This window comes from Acartia tonsa, chromosome 11 (assembly GCF_053477335.1).
Source record: "Acartia tonsa isolate MP-2025a chromosome 11, ASM5347733v1, whole genome shotgun sequence".
In the NCBI taxonomy this organism is placed as follows: domain Eukaryota; kingdom Metazoa; phylum Arthropoda; class Copepoda; order Calanoida; family Acartiidae; genus Acartia; species Acartia tonsa.
In genome coordinates, this window is record NC_137270.1 from 13,582,285 (window position 1) to 13,597,254 (window position 14,970).

At 31.1% G+C, this 14,970-nt stretch overlaps 1 protein-coding gene across 1 annotated transcript in view; it reads left to right on the forward strand.

The window, feature by feature from the left end:
* Positions 1-14,970, forward strand: part of LOC145331957 (uncharacterized) — a 40,821-nt gene that overhangs the window by 21,772 nt on the left and 4,079 nt on the right. The window contains exons 11-17 of the mRNA XM_080176829.1: positions 10,951-11,087; positions 11,429-11,501; positions 12,204-12,285; positions 12,756-12,843; positions 13,104-13,237; positions 13,740-13,804; positions 14,381-14,489. Coding sequence (XP_080032955.1) covers positions 10,951-11,087; positions 11,429-11,501; positions 12,204-12,285; positions 12,756-12,843; positions 13,104-13,237; positions 13,740-13,804; positions 14,381-14,489 — 688 coding nt within the window. The remainder of the gene's footprint in view (positions 1-10,950; positions 11,088-11,428; positions 11,502-12,203; positions 12,286-12,755; positions 12,844-13,103; positions 13,238-13,739; positions 13,805-14,380; positions 14,490-14,970) is intronic.

Genomic DNA, 14,970 nt, shown 5'->3' on the forward strand with positions numbered 1-14,970 from the left:
AAGGTACCTACGGGGAATTCCCTTTTTTTCAAGAAAAAGACCAGTGAAAGTTAGATTTTAAAACCATTCTTGTTTTTTTTTGCAGCCCATATTAGCCTTTTATTTTAAATGCGGCTTGAAGGCAGCAGCCATTGCTGAATTTAAATTCTGTTTTCAGTTAAACGGCAGAAAAGTTTGTTTAAAATTAGGAATATGGCCACGGCTTTAAAATCGCGGCTGTGATTACCGAAACTTTTTTTCATCTGTTTTAAGAATTGTTGGCTTTAAAAATCCTGATTAAGGCAGTTTTTACTTGAAGTTGGTTGATTTTCAAATCGTTTATTTTCATCATTCCCTTTTTTGATAGATTTTTTTTACATATATAGAATAGAAACTTATAAGTCTGTCTGTTAATTTTTTTCTTCAAAATTGTTATTAGAAGTAGATTTTTACTTATCATTTTTAGGTTTAAGGCTACTTAAGGACAAAATCCCACTTCTAGTGCATTACTTATAGACAGACCCAAATAGAAATGACAGTTAATAATATTGAGAGTTGAATCACTTACCAAAAAGATTTGATTTATAAAAAAAATGTAAGTTGTTAAAAAGGAAAATTAGTCAAGTGCATAAATTGCATCGCAAAAGCTTTCAATTTATAAAAAATAATAAAAGTTTCATTAAAAATGATGACATCATAGCAAAGCTCTGAAAACAAACTTTTAAGCAAAAATAGAGTAAACGCGTTTTGATACTTAATATAATTGTACTTGCTAAATAAACTTCAGATATTTGCCATTCAGCTGGGGGGGAGGGGACATTGTGTATTAGTAGACTTCACTGTCTATTTAAAAGATTGACAAAAAGATAAACAAATTAAGGTGTGTTGAATAAACAAGGAAAACAATGTTCATAAACAGTGCAGCAAAGATGATTTTAAAGGTTAATGTCCTGCATGTATGAAAGAATAAATTGGTAGATTGATTAATGTTTCAAAAAAAGTCCTTAATTTTAAGTAAACTCAATAGGCATTTTTCTTACTTTGAATTTCATGAAGAAAAAAAACAGTATTTCCTTTGTCAATAGCATTTTATCCAACGGAACACAAAGTCAAAGAGTATCTTCGCTTTTTCAATAAGGAAAGTCTGCTTTAGAAGAGATTTACTTGGAAATTTCTTCAATAGATAAACTTATTCATGAAGAAAGTAGGATTAGGGACAGTTAGGAAGATTTTTAAAGCGAAGTTTTGCTAATTTTTAAATCTGAAGCATGAAACAATAAAACCAGTTTTGTTAGGCCCAAGTGGCCGAAGGTCCAATCTAACATAACTGGTATTAATTTTATGATTGTTGTTTTATTATTCGTATAAAATTTCTATAATACGATGATATACATAATTTTTCAGAATTGCTGAGAACTGGTTCTAATCCAGCGGATATTAATCGGTTTCGAAGCCATACTGGAAACTAAAGGGAGAGGATAGTTAACTCAAATTTGTTTCTTATAATTTGGAGGATTATTTTATACACCGTTGCCCTACCACTTTTTCCATAATAAAGAAATACAAGAATACCATATTTCAAATTCCGGAATATGTTTCCATATTCTTATTATAACAAGGATGACAACATCCATAAAGCACAGGCATACGTCACACAGGACAATATATCTGACGGACAAACGAACTTGGACAAACATAAAGTGACTGTTCATTCAATATTATCAGAATCAGAACAACAATTTGATGCAAATATAATGTCTTTTATTATCCTATTCGACATGCAATAACGACATACTTACGTTTTTATGTGTGATTACAGAGATGCTTAAATTGTTCCGATTCTTGCATACCTAAGTTTAACGATCAGAGGTATCCTTTACGGACGGACAGATAAATCTTTATTTTAGAAAAGTATTGCTTTTTGAATTGAGTAAAGCTGAGTCACAGACAAACAAAACTAAAACAGAAAACAGTCAACCAGAAAAAGTTGTCAAGAAATTGAATTAAGAGAGATTAAATACAGGGAAGAAGGGGATATTGGGCTTATTTCTATTACACTAGTTCCCAAAGTTTTATACTATGTTTTCTTTTTCGTTGGCTTAACAACTTTAAGGGACTTTTATTGATTTGATTGGTTGGATTTTTAAGTTTAGTGTTCTAAACGTGTCAACCACTAAAAGAAGGGGTTATTTTGTGTCTCATTTGAAATGTACATCAATTTATCGGCCATTGTCTTATCCCTTTAGATCCTTTGATTAAAAATGAATTTGGTTTTAAATATTGATTTGTTTTTTGAACACTTAAACCTAAGGTACACATACACCTTCAACCTATTTTGTCCATCCGTCTGTTTATTACGTAGCGTTGTAACTTCTGTCCATCTGACATTTTTTTATTGTTTTATTATAAGCAAAAAAAATTTATTTGGTTTGATACTAATGGCTTTTGTCATTCTTATTGAATTATTAATTACATCTAAGAAGTCATCTGCTATGGATTTTTTTTTAATTTCATCATATTATGATAAAGTAGGTGTGATCTCATTTAGTAAGGAAATGTAGCTTCTCTATAATTCCTAGGACGGCCTAGACAATTACTGACAAACTATTCTACAATCCTGGTTATCCCCAATGTTTACTTGCTACTCAAGGGGGGAAGTTATTCTATTTTGTTATCAAACACCTGGATTAAAACTCTGTGAAATGTCAGTTTCTATTAATCTACAATTCTTTTATCCCCCCAATGATTACCTTAAATCACAAAAATAAGGATTGAAATTCCTATTCTTGCAGTTTCCTAATTAAGTGTTAATTTTGACAGCTTAAATTTGGCAAATTCATCATTTTTTAGATCCTTTAAAAACTGTGTGTTCAGATTGATTTTCAATGTTTTTTTTTATTTTTTGTTTGCCGCGCTGCACAATCACATTAAAGTTGTCATCCTTGTAATTTGTAGTATATCATGCGATTGGGCCAATATAGGTGTACAGAAACTGAATGAATGAGAAAATAATAAGGATACAGGGATAGGACACTGAATGATAATGGATGATTATGTAAATTTTAATCTTTGGAGGCTTGGGAGATTATTTTATGGGGGTGAATGGGTTCAAGATTGATTCTAATATTAAGTTAGATTTGAAGGGCAATGCAAAATATGTTGAAAATTATAATATTTTAAAATTGGCCAAAGTAAATTTAGATTCTTTATGGTTATAACCCGGTTTAATTCAATGGAAATTAATTGGATTCGGAGCTATGCAAAAATATTGTTTGGTAGGGGGGGGGGGGGGGTTATTTTTTTATTTGTTTATTATTTTAGTTCAGTGTTAGTGGCCCCAAAACATTTAAGAATAAGAAAAAAACACCCCCTAATTTTAAAATTGTTTCATAAATGAGAGGGGGGGGGGGGGGGGAGAGAGAGTAGTACTCGTTAGGCAATTTTGATAAAACAACTTAGTTTTAAAAGACACATTTTCAATACAAAGTTCTCCCCCAAGGCTTAAAAATTTCGGATTTCTTTTCATAGGCAAATAGAAAAATGCCAATACATATTTTTTGAAAGCTATTCTATATGTGCAGTCTGCTTAGTAACCGATAATTATGATACTATCATATCCTATTATTTGGTACTTAAGTTTTAGTTCTATAGTATCTTAGCTCCTTTATGACCGAAGATGTCAAACATTATCTACGTTAACGGGACTTTCCTAGTTGCTAAAACAATTTCTAGATTTTTTAATTAAGATGCCATTAACGAATTACCGTCAGCTCTAACTCACACTATTCATCCATCCATTCATTTTAATGTGAATATAGAATTCTTACAAGACTCTCTTTAATGTAATTAGTCTCGAAATTTCTTGTTTTCTCTTCATATGCTTCGCTTGTCATGGTTTTTGTTATCCTTGTTTAAATTGTATATATGGTTGAAAGACAATTAAAGTAGGCACGCTCAAAATGCATGTTAGTTGGCTGTAAAGTACGAATTTTTGTGCAATTATGTGAAAGTTGCAAATTGTTTTGCGGTGTACCTTCTCATTGATTCATATTATCCGTATGTTTATAACTATGTTTTAACATGCCTGTTTCTACCTTTTCCACTAATTGTGCTTTCTCGTATTCTAAAAGAATAGTCCTCAAAAAGATTAAATGTAGGTAGGAAACACATTTAAAAATAAAAAAATTTCTATATCTGCCGATAATTTTCTGATTTTCAATAAATATATTTAGTCGTTCTATGCATAAATTGGGTATCAATATCCCAAATTTGATAGCCTATCTTCATTAAATTTTGCCCGTCTTTGTAATTTTCATCAACTTTTCATTACTAAAGGATACAGTAATCCTTGTTCACATAAGAGTATTAATTACCTACTTGGCACATTAATTTAATATTTGCCAAATAAAAAGCCAAGAATAGAGACAATTGTACTGAGATTTATTTATTATTTAATTTAATCGTTCCATAAGTGGGGGAGGGGGGGGGGTTAATGCAACCTTCTCGAAATCAATGAGTAAATGGCACTTAGAATTCGAATTTCCATCTGACATTTTGCATGAGTAATCCTTGGTAGGTGTATTTTCCCTAAATCGAACAAAAAGTTGGAAAAGTAACGGCTAACGGCTGGCGGCTCAGCCGTTTTGCCATTTTTGGCTTTCTATGTTGCAAATTAGTCACAAAACCTATTTCCACATAATACTCTTTGCCACTTCAAAACGCTATCAAATGGTTCTAGTCGGTAGCTGTTGGTACTAGAAGTTTTAAAAATGGTTATTGCTATCATTCAACAATAGGTACAAAAAAATGGCTGAGCCGCCAGCCGTTACTTTTCCAACTTTTTTTTCGATTTAGGGAAAATTGACCTACTAAGGATTACTCATGCAAAATTTCAGATTGAAATTCGAATTCTAAGTGTTTTGCTCATTGATTACGAAATGGTTGCATTAAAAAAAAAACCTTATGTAAAAAAGAAGTTAAAAATACGCGTTTCATTATTTGATGAATTTTAGGAAAGGATAATTTTAGGGATTGTAAGTAACTTTACAAGATTGAAATTAAATTAAGTTCTTTGAATATTTTTGTTTTTTTCAGCAAATTATAAAAAAAGCTTAACATATACGGGAAATGAGTAAAACTTTGAAATTAAATAATTGATTTATTATTACTTGGATCTTACACAAGATTATCATGTACTCTAATAAAGTAAAACTTAAACATGTAGCTGTCCCAATTAACTATCCTCATCCCCTCCCCTCTTACTGGATGTCAATAAATTATGTCAATGTTAGCAACCTAAATTGATGCCAATTTTTCCCCTGGCATAATATCCAAGTATGTTCTACATCCACTAATCAAACATGAAAAATTGTGTAAAAATCTACGAAATATTAGTCTCTATTTGTGATAATAGTAATAGCATATGTGAGATTGAGATAAGGGTTTAGGAGGCTAGGAAATCCCAAGTTTGAAGTTGGACTTCAGACATGCTGAAAAGTTGAGGAAAAGGGTAAGTAATGATATAAGACTGTTGATAAATTAAAGACATTAAAAAGTATAAAAATACTGCTGATATGTCATGCTTGGGTCTCCCAAATATAAGATGTAGAGGAATGTTATGGCTTTAAATACTATAAATGTATGGTATATTAATCTAATACCAGTAATGGGTTGGTTGTCCGTAATGCCCAGCGTAATCATATCAGAAACGTAGTTTTAATAGGTAGTAAAGAAGCGTTAGTGTATAGCTTTTAAGATTTCAAAACTTACATAAATCTCAATTTTTCAGTCAGTTTGATATGGTATTTTAAGCTACACATACAGAATAATTTTTAATATCACATTATGAATTTATTAATAATCAAAGGTGTTCTGAACTTTTATTTGTCATAAAGTGTTTTTTTCTAATCTTGCATAAAACAAGTTAGCTTATGATTTTTCTTACAGTATTTTTATAATTATCTGACAAAAAAAAAGAATATTTTAATGATTAAATTATAAAAAATAAAGAAGATTAATTTTAACTTGTAAGCATTTATATTTAGATAATATATTCCTTTTCAATTAAATTAACAATGAGGGGAGGGGATTGTTATTTCTCATATGTCAGAAATGTGTCAATAACTATCAGATAAAGGTTGTACTATCAAATGGTTCCTTTTGAAACAGAAATCTTGTGATATCTCCTTCCTCGTGAGGTTGTCCATGTTTTAGTCAAAAGGTAATTTATATAAGCAATTAAAGAAAAGCGATGCTTTGAAAGAGCAGGATGCAGGATTAGAATTTAGGTTGTATTCAAAGGCAGAGCTAATTAGATGTGTGTGAAAAACCATAGCAGTAAAATAGATATAAATTAAGCAATTTTCATTTTAGTGATTAATAAATCTTTAGTATATTTGTTTATTTTAATTTTCTTTATATAACTAGAAATCAATAATCGTATTAAAGAATTAAAATAATTACAAACTAACTACTCACCCCTTCAATTTGTTTTAAAAATAAGTTGAAAATAGAGGGGGGGATGGGGGCAAGTAGTTTACTTTAATTCATGTTAGGTTAGGTCGTATTGAGGACCCACCCTTCCCATATTGGGGTTAGGCAATGGCATAGAACAAAAATACCTCCCGTCCCTTAAGGGTAGGTTTTTAGTGCCTGATAGGAATTTTTAGGGAAAACACCGATAATTTATTTAAGAATGCAGAAAAATATTGGCTTTTAATCATAAGAAGTAGGAGGCAAAATATTAAAGCAAGGTTAACAAAAAAAAGATTAAAAATCTATTAAAACCTGAGAATATTTATCTCTTTCCATCAGACTGACTCACTCGGGAATTTTGTATTTTTTGTAAGAAAAATGTAAATTTTCGCAAGCTTTTTTGCAACGAAATGGTTATTGTGCATAATTGGTGCGCAATCACTTCTGCATTAAATCCCTAAAAGTGTCTCATATTCGCAAAAAATTAATAACATAGATGAGTAATAATAGTTGAAAGAGAGAGATGGGACAATAATAACGTTTTCTTACTCATTTGCTTAACAACTTTGTGGACTTCAGTGAATTTTGATTGGTTGGTTTATTAAGTTGAGTGTTCAAATGTTTAAACAACTAATTTTAATCTACTGAAAGGTTAATTTTGTGTAACATCATTGGAGATGTACATCAATTAAACGGCCTTTGTCTTATCCCTTGAGATCCCTTAATAGCGGCAACTTTTGCGGTTCATATGAAATAATAATGTGAACCATGTGGAAATAATTGCATACCAATTTCAAATAGTTATTTTGCATAATTTTATGAATATTTCTGAGCCTAATGAAAAGCATAAATGAATAGAAAAATAGTTTTCTTGTTCCTCCTTCCTATGTTTGCGGTGTTATTCCTCGTTATTTATTTTTTCTTCTCCATATCTTTCTTATCCCATTTTTTTCTCTTTTATTTTATTTCACTAAGGTCCTGGGGTGATATTTTCGATTTTAAGTCTCGTAACGGTTTTAGGCTATTTTTTCTGCTCTTTTCTAACCTTTTAAATACACAGCCCCCAGAGGCTAGGAGGGCAGCCGATAGTCAGATCTAATTGATTTGCTTATTTTTTAATATTTTTATATTTTTTCATCTGCCTATCTCTTAATTCCTGATTTTAATCTAATTGCTAATGTCTATACTATAGAGTAGTAAATAATACTTATCTCAACTTTCTTCGGGTTTTCCAAATTTTTTATGCCAACACATTTAAAATGTCACAATTAGTTTTTAAACAGCAATTAGGAAGTTGTTGTAAATTTCATTTTGCCAAGCTAGGATCGTTTCCCAAAGTTCTCTAAATACGTTCTCTCATTTGTTGGCTTAAAAACTTTGGGTACTTCTATCTTGATTTTTTTTTAAACTAGCAGTGTCAAAACTTTTCAACTAAAATTTTAATCCACAGAAGAGGTAATTTTGTTTTACATCATTTTTGTTACTTAAATAATAAATAATAATGTTTATTTTTAGGTTTACTTCTTAAATTGAAAAAGAAAATTTTTAAAAACTGTTAAATTAACTTAGCGTATATTCATTGAAGCATAGCAACAAGGAAGTAAAGGTTCATAGGTGTCGTTGCTTCTAAAGTTGATAAAACTTGACAAGTTTTTAGTAAAAAGTAACTGTTATGAACTCTGCGAAAGTTTCGATGGGCAAAAGACATTTTAATTTAATTTTAAATCTGTATGAATGTTTATGATGCTAATTGCATTTATCTATTTACTCATTTATTGCATTTATTTATAAACTTTAAAAAAAAGGAAACGACGGTTTGTAAAACACAGCAGACCAACTAACAAGACGTTTAGAGCAGTTGTGTTAAAAAAATGTACAATGTTGATAATAAGTTGTCAATTTTAATCATTAATTTGTTATGCTTTCAAATACTATATAAAACTTAATTGTTGGGGATTTTTGTTCTTTCATATTAATTTATCTGTTTTTTTTACACTTTTATGGAATATGTTGTTTTATAAAGGTACCCATTCAACTTTGAGATTAGTCTTCTTGTAGTTTTTACGTAGTTATGAAAATAATTATTTTTAAAAGTAGGTGTAATTTTTGGGTTTTTAAACTGGAGATTTTTTAATATTATCATTTTGAAGAGAACATTATTGGTTGAAAAAATGTGTAAACCATGCTAAGCACGCCCAAGCTTTTTGATTGGGGTAAAATAAGGTGTTTTCTCGTATTTATTCGAATCCAGTGGATAGGAACCGGTTCTCATCCATACGAAAAAACTATGTCTAGCATCGTATTATACCCAGCTTTCTACGAATATAGAAATGTACAATCATAAGATTAAAACCAGTTTTTTTTGGCGGTGCCTTCGGCACCTCAGAGCTAAAAAAACTAGTTATAATCTCATAATTGTACTTTCTATATCCGCAGAAAGCCGTTTATAATACGATGCGAGAAGGTTTGATGGGTGTAAATACCCCTCAACCCCCCCCCCCCCTCTCTTAGACATATGTGACTCATACTTCCCCCTTGTAATTAAAATACAACTTCTAGTGTTCTTGTATTTTCATGAATGTTGATTTAATCATTAATGAATGATAGGAAGCATCTAGGACCAAAACTTAATTCAAACTGTAACTATGTAAAATGAATAGTCTTCTAAAAATATTTTGAAAATGGTATAATATATTTGGAAATTGAAATTAAAGATTAATTTTCTGTCATCAAAAATACAGAAATTACAGATTTTTGTAACACTTAAGTAAACAAATTTTTGTCAGTTCCTAAAAATTTGTATAACTCTATTGATTATAGTATTATACCAAAAATAATCATTTACTTTTTTTGTATATCTTTCCCAGTCCTAGACGTAAAAATAAAAATTTAAAAATGAATGACACAGAAATCTGACCAAAATAATCCCCCCAAAAGAGGAAATAAAATGAAGCCACAAATTTCAGGGATGTTGGTATAGACCAATAAAATTTAAGTTTATCTTCTTTAATTCAAAATTATGTTCCATGTAATTTTCGAATTATGGAGGATTTAAATTAATCTACTATTCACCTATCCCTAAAACCCCCCCATGAATCCATAAACTTTCAAAATACAGGAATGTTAATATTTCATGAATCAAAAATTCATAAATTTAAGTAAATGAATTCAATCTTCATTTAAATGCACTGGTATGTCAATCCTACTGTGTTTCTGTCTGACCAATTAGATTTTAGAATGAATAAGTTTTATATTAGTTTTTTTTTGCTTTACAAGTGAATCTCTTTTACAACTTCTGACGTATGTAAGAAGTATTTTTTTCCTCCTGTATGATTTTCCCTTTTTTCTTGTAAATTTAATTATTAATTCTTTACTTTGCTAGCTTTAATGTTAAAAGTATTAGAGAATGGGATAAAATGGTTGAGATTAATTTAAGTAACATTCAACAGACAATCAACCCTTTCATTGCACGACCATTGATTGAAAAGTCCTAACTGTGCATGGTAATGAGTTGCGCCTGTTTAAGGATCAAGGTATTTCCCCTACTCTACTCTAAAAAGTATTATGGTATAATAGTGTAAAAAAGCGTGATATGTAATATTCTTATATAAATAATATTGCTAGGATTTGAACCAATGTAGTCAAAATACAAACGGACAGACAGACAAACACACACCACATAGAACAGGATCTTGTTATGATAATTTTATGTCCTTAATCCTACATTATATGATGATTATATTTTCTATCTGTCCGGAAATTCCAATGCCTAATGTTAACCCACCATCCGGTATACTGGGGATATATGATTTGTATGTAAGTGATAGAATGATTATTAGCATAGCAGCTATTTTATCTGTCTGTCTGTAATTCGCCTTTATTGTTTATTGAAAAACAGAATGAAACATCATGATTACATTCCATATTAGAACAAGGTTTAAAGAAGCGAATTTCAGGGCTATAGAATTCGAGTTCTCGACAACAGTTGATTTGTTTCGCAAATATACTTATTCCTTTATCACTAAACTTATCTGTCTATAAGCATTTGCAAGCAAAAATTATGTGCTACATTTTAGCAATGCTTTATACAGATTTTCGGGAGAAGAGTTTATCTTAATATTGAATAAATCTTTTTGTCATCTTTTGCATTTGTATTTTAGCTTGGTTATCTTTCTAGATTTTGAAAATAGTAAATCTTCATAGTACGTATTAAGCATTTAATCCTTTTAACAGGAACAATGTCTAGATTAATGTTGAAGGTTTTGTGATTTTAAAATAATGGATATAGAAAATGTGGATATTGTGAGAGATTGTCGCATACCATGATACAATATTTTTCCAAGCTTGCCAATATAACGATATCACTCAACCCCGGGCCCCTTATGAATACCTCCTCCCCCTCCCCTAACAATGGAGGAAGGTATTGATCAATATCTGACGACTATATTAGCAACCTAAATTGACGACAAAAATTCTACTTTTTAATTTCTATTTCAGTTGTATCTGTGCTGGACTCAGTGATGAACTGGGGTGGTGTGGTGGATGAATTGGACTATGCCAAGAAGCTGCATCAGCTGATCAGCCAGTCAACTAAGCCGTTAATCAGTCCTGTTCTTCAAGGAGTTACTAATAAGGTATTGTTAGCTGGATAGATGGATGAATTGATGTATAGGAGTGCAAATGAGAGATCAATACTCCCTCCCACCTAAATTTAAAACCCTATTTACACCCAGGAATCTAAAGGGATAAGACAATGGCCGATAAATTGTTGTACATCACCAATAATGATGACACACAAAATTACCCCTTCTGTAGATTAAAATTAGTTGTTGATGAAACGTTTGATCACTAAGTTGTTAAACAAACGAATAAGAAAAAGTTTTTTTGTAAAACTTTGAGGACTAGCGTAATAATAGTTTTAATACCACCATAGATTTATTTAATTGAACATATTGACATATATATATTTATTTAGGCCAACTTCATTAAAGATCCGAAGAACGCAGCCAAAGAATTTATTCTACAGAAAAACGGCCATTCGGGAATAGGTGAGATTAGTTTCTTTGAAAAGTAGGGACTTTTTGTTAACGATTATAGAATTGCTTCTCTTTCTAAATCGTTATGCGAAGGTTGAGATCGATAGGACTATTCTAACATGCCTAAATGAACAGTAAGAATTATCTTTAATGAAAATACTGACGGACGACACAATTTATAGAAAAGTTTCGCTTTAAAAATGCAGAAAGAAATTATTTTATTATAAGTAGTTAAATTTTTGTCCGTTAGGTGTCTCATTTATAAAAGTGATGACTTTTGTTACAAAGTTATTTTGATAAAATAAGAAAGTTTTGTATTAGTATAATTATTTTCATATATTATTGAAGCAATCTAATTTTGAATTTAAGTGCAAACATTGATTTCTATTAAAAGTAATGCCTTTGTTTGTTATAGCAATTTTTAGTTTTTGATTGATTGCTATATTAACTACATATATGCAAAGAATACTAAAAAAATAAAATGGTATGTTTCTGTAGGGCTATTCATTAGTCTCCATTGTTGTATTTATAAACTACGGGTATAATTGTCTACAACTGTACGAAAAGTCACTTCTCATGGGTACGTGGAAGGTTTATAATTATTTTGGGGGAGAGTAAAAAAAAATGTCGGGGGTTTTAGTAATAAATATAAAAATTCATGTCCATTGTAAAACAAAACAATACCAATAAATAAATACTTCTTTCTATCTTTAGTGCATGACAGTTACTGCCTGCCACCAATGATTGGTCTGGTTATAGCCCAATTCCATGACTATGAGGAAACCTGTCACAACGCTAGGAACGGTTACTTGGTTACTTCGTCTCTTTATAATTGAAACGTAGTAATTATGAATTTACAGATTTTGTGGCGTATCAGCTCTATAGGTTATCAAACAGATCTATAGTATAGATGTATCATTGTATATACAGATAACTACCTGCCCCTCTTTTTCCCTTTTTCGTCTGCTAGCAAATTGTATTCTGCTACTTGGCAGTGTTAATATTCCCAACACTATTGGTTGATTTTTCAAAGACCCAATTGATAGTCGGCACGAGGTCCTTGGGATGGGGACTTTGAGTTATTTAACCCCTTCACCTCTAGTGTTTTACTCTAATAATTTCCTTTTGCCTGTTAGTTGTCCTGTCTCTCTCTTTCTCTCTCCCTCCCCTTTTTTACCTTTTCTCCTTTGAATGATGGTGATATGATTAGATTCGTTAATGTTGAACGTAATCATCCTTGCTAAAAAAACAAGTAATCACCTTCATTAGACGAATTTGTGAGGCCACGCATTCAGATGAAGAAAATGTCCAAGCTGCACAAATATTTGCTCTCTGCCTGGCTAGACTTATCAAGGTTTGTTTACTGATTTCTCTAACAATTAGGTATAATCTAGTAAGCATAGAAACTCTAAAATCATTATCAGATTGTCAGTACGTCCATTAAAACCATTGGACTTTTTTGTTATTTTGTCGTACAATTTTATGATAAAATTTTCCTATAATTATAATTTCAAAATTATGATTCTATTGGTAAATGTTATTTTTTTTCAATGATTTTTCCAGAAAAACTCTAGGTACGATTTTTGTTTTATTTCAAAATTTTCTTTTTTTTAGGGTGATAGTCTTGAGGAAAGTATTGGAACAATGAATGCAGAATTGAATAATAATATTGAAGCTAACAGTATTGAGAATAATAACAACTATATTATCAATAAGAATTCTCCACTGATTACTCTACAAACCCTCACAGGAAAATAATCTTATTTATAATCGAAGCTTCTAGAGGCTAGGGGTGAAGCCACTAGTTACATTTTATATTAGCTTAGACTTTAAATGTAGCTGAATATAAAACCATCCTTTGATTACACTGACTGATGAAAATTAGCACCTGTTATATGTACTCGCATTCCCCCTACTCTTAATAATTAAGTCATTCGCCTGATATGACAGTGGCATGACTGATATTAACTTAGAGGAAGGGGACAATGAGCAGTTTATTTCACTAGTCGCCAATGTTTTACAATAACGTTTTCTTATTCGTAAGTTTATTTTACTGAATTTTGATTGGTTGGTTAGTTCATGATGTTGAGTGTCCTAACGTTTCAACCACTAAGCGTAATCTACAGCTGGAGTAATTTTGTGTATCATCATTGGGAATAAACATCCATATATCTGCTACTGTCTTATCCCTTAAGATCCCTTGATATTAATCCATTGAAGCTTAGGTATAAATAAGATTATTTTAAAATTAGAATGTATAAAAATTTACAAGGAGGATGGGTTTAAAGATGCTCTACTCAATGCAGTTATGAAAGGTAAAGAAATGTTAAAATCATTAATTAATCTAAAAGTAAACGTAAGAAAGTGTCGCGGGAGAGACTGACTTAAGTAATAGCTGCACTCTCCCTAATCTACTTTTACTTGTATATAACATTTTGTTTATCAACATTGTAATCTAAAGGGGTAGTTTCACGAAATGCATTTGAACTTAATTTAGTGAACCGCATATTTTTTCTTAGTTAATGGGGTAAACTACATTTAAATAGCATGTATTTGAAATAAATTCAATTTTCTACCACGTAGTTTTTAAAATATCAAGACCTGAAAATTGTCTTTTTGTGATATATGCAATTTAAAAAGACGATTTTCAAGTCTTGATATTTCAAAAACTATGTGGTAGAAAATTGAAATTTTTCCAAATATATGCCATATAAATGTAGTTTAACCATTTAACCAGGATAAAATATGCGGTTCACTAAATTAAGTTCAAATGCATTTCGTAAAACTACCCCTTTGGTAATGTACCGCTAATGTTATTCTTTCCCCCAAATATCAAAAGGCAAGGAACATTCGTTGACCCCGTTTAACCTAACCTAACTCATTATTTTTAGGAAGGAACGCAAGTACAGCCGGCCAAATAGTTGGATCTGTGCTGGGGCTAGAACTTGGATTTACTGAACTACCCACAGATCTGATTGCCTTCTTGCAGCCTGCTTTTAGGTAGGCATTTTTTCATCATTTTAGTAGCAAAGAAACGTTGATCATTGTAGTCCATACCACTGACCCGCAACCGTGGCCCATCACGTAGCGGCTCCGCTCGTCGTCGGGGAGGTGATAGGTTCGAATCTCGGCTTAGCACCACGTCATAACTAAAGCTTTGGCCTCAAACAGGCGCAACTCATTACCATGTACAGTTAGAACTTCTCAAGCCTAAGGTCGTTAAATAAAAAAGTTGGTTGTCTGATGGATGTTGCTTAACCTAATACCCCGGTTGTTTGGACAGAAAAGGAGACATTAGGCTTCCCTTAGTTATCCTGGGTTGTTGAACCTGGCGTTTGAGTGTCGTGAGGAAAATGTCCATACCACTGTCTTTCTGAGACACCTAGCTTGATTTCATATGACCATAAATGCCTTTATTTAAAAAATACAAGGGTGGTTTCCCTCAAAGTTTCTAATCAAGCACCTAACCCCCTCGATAATT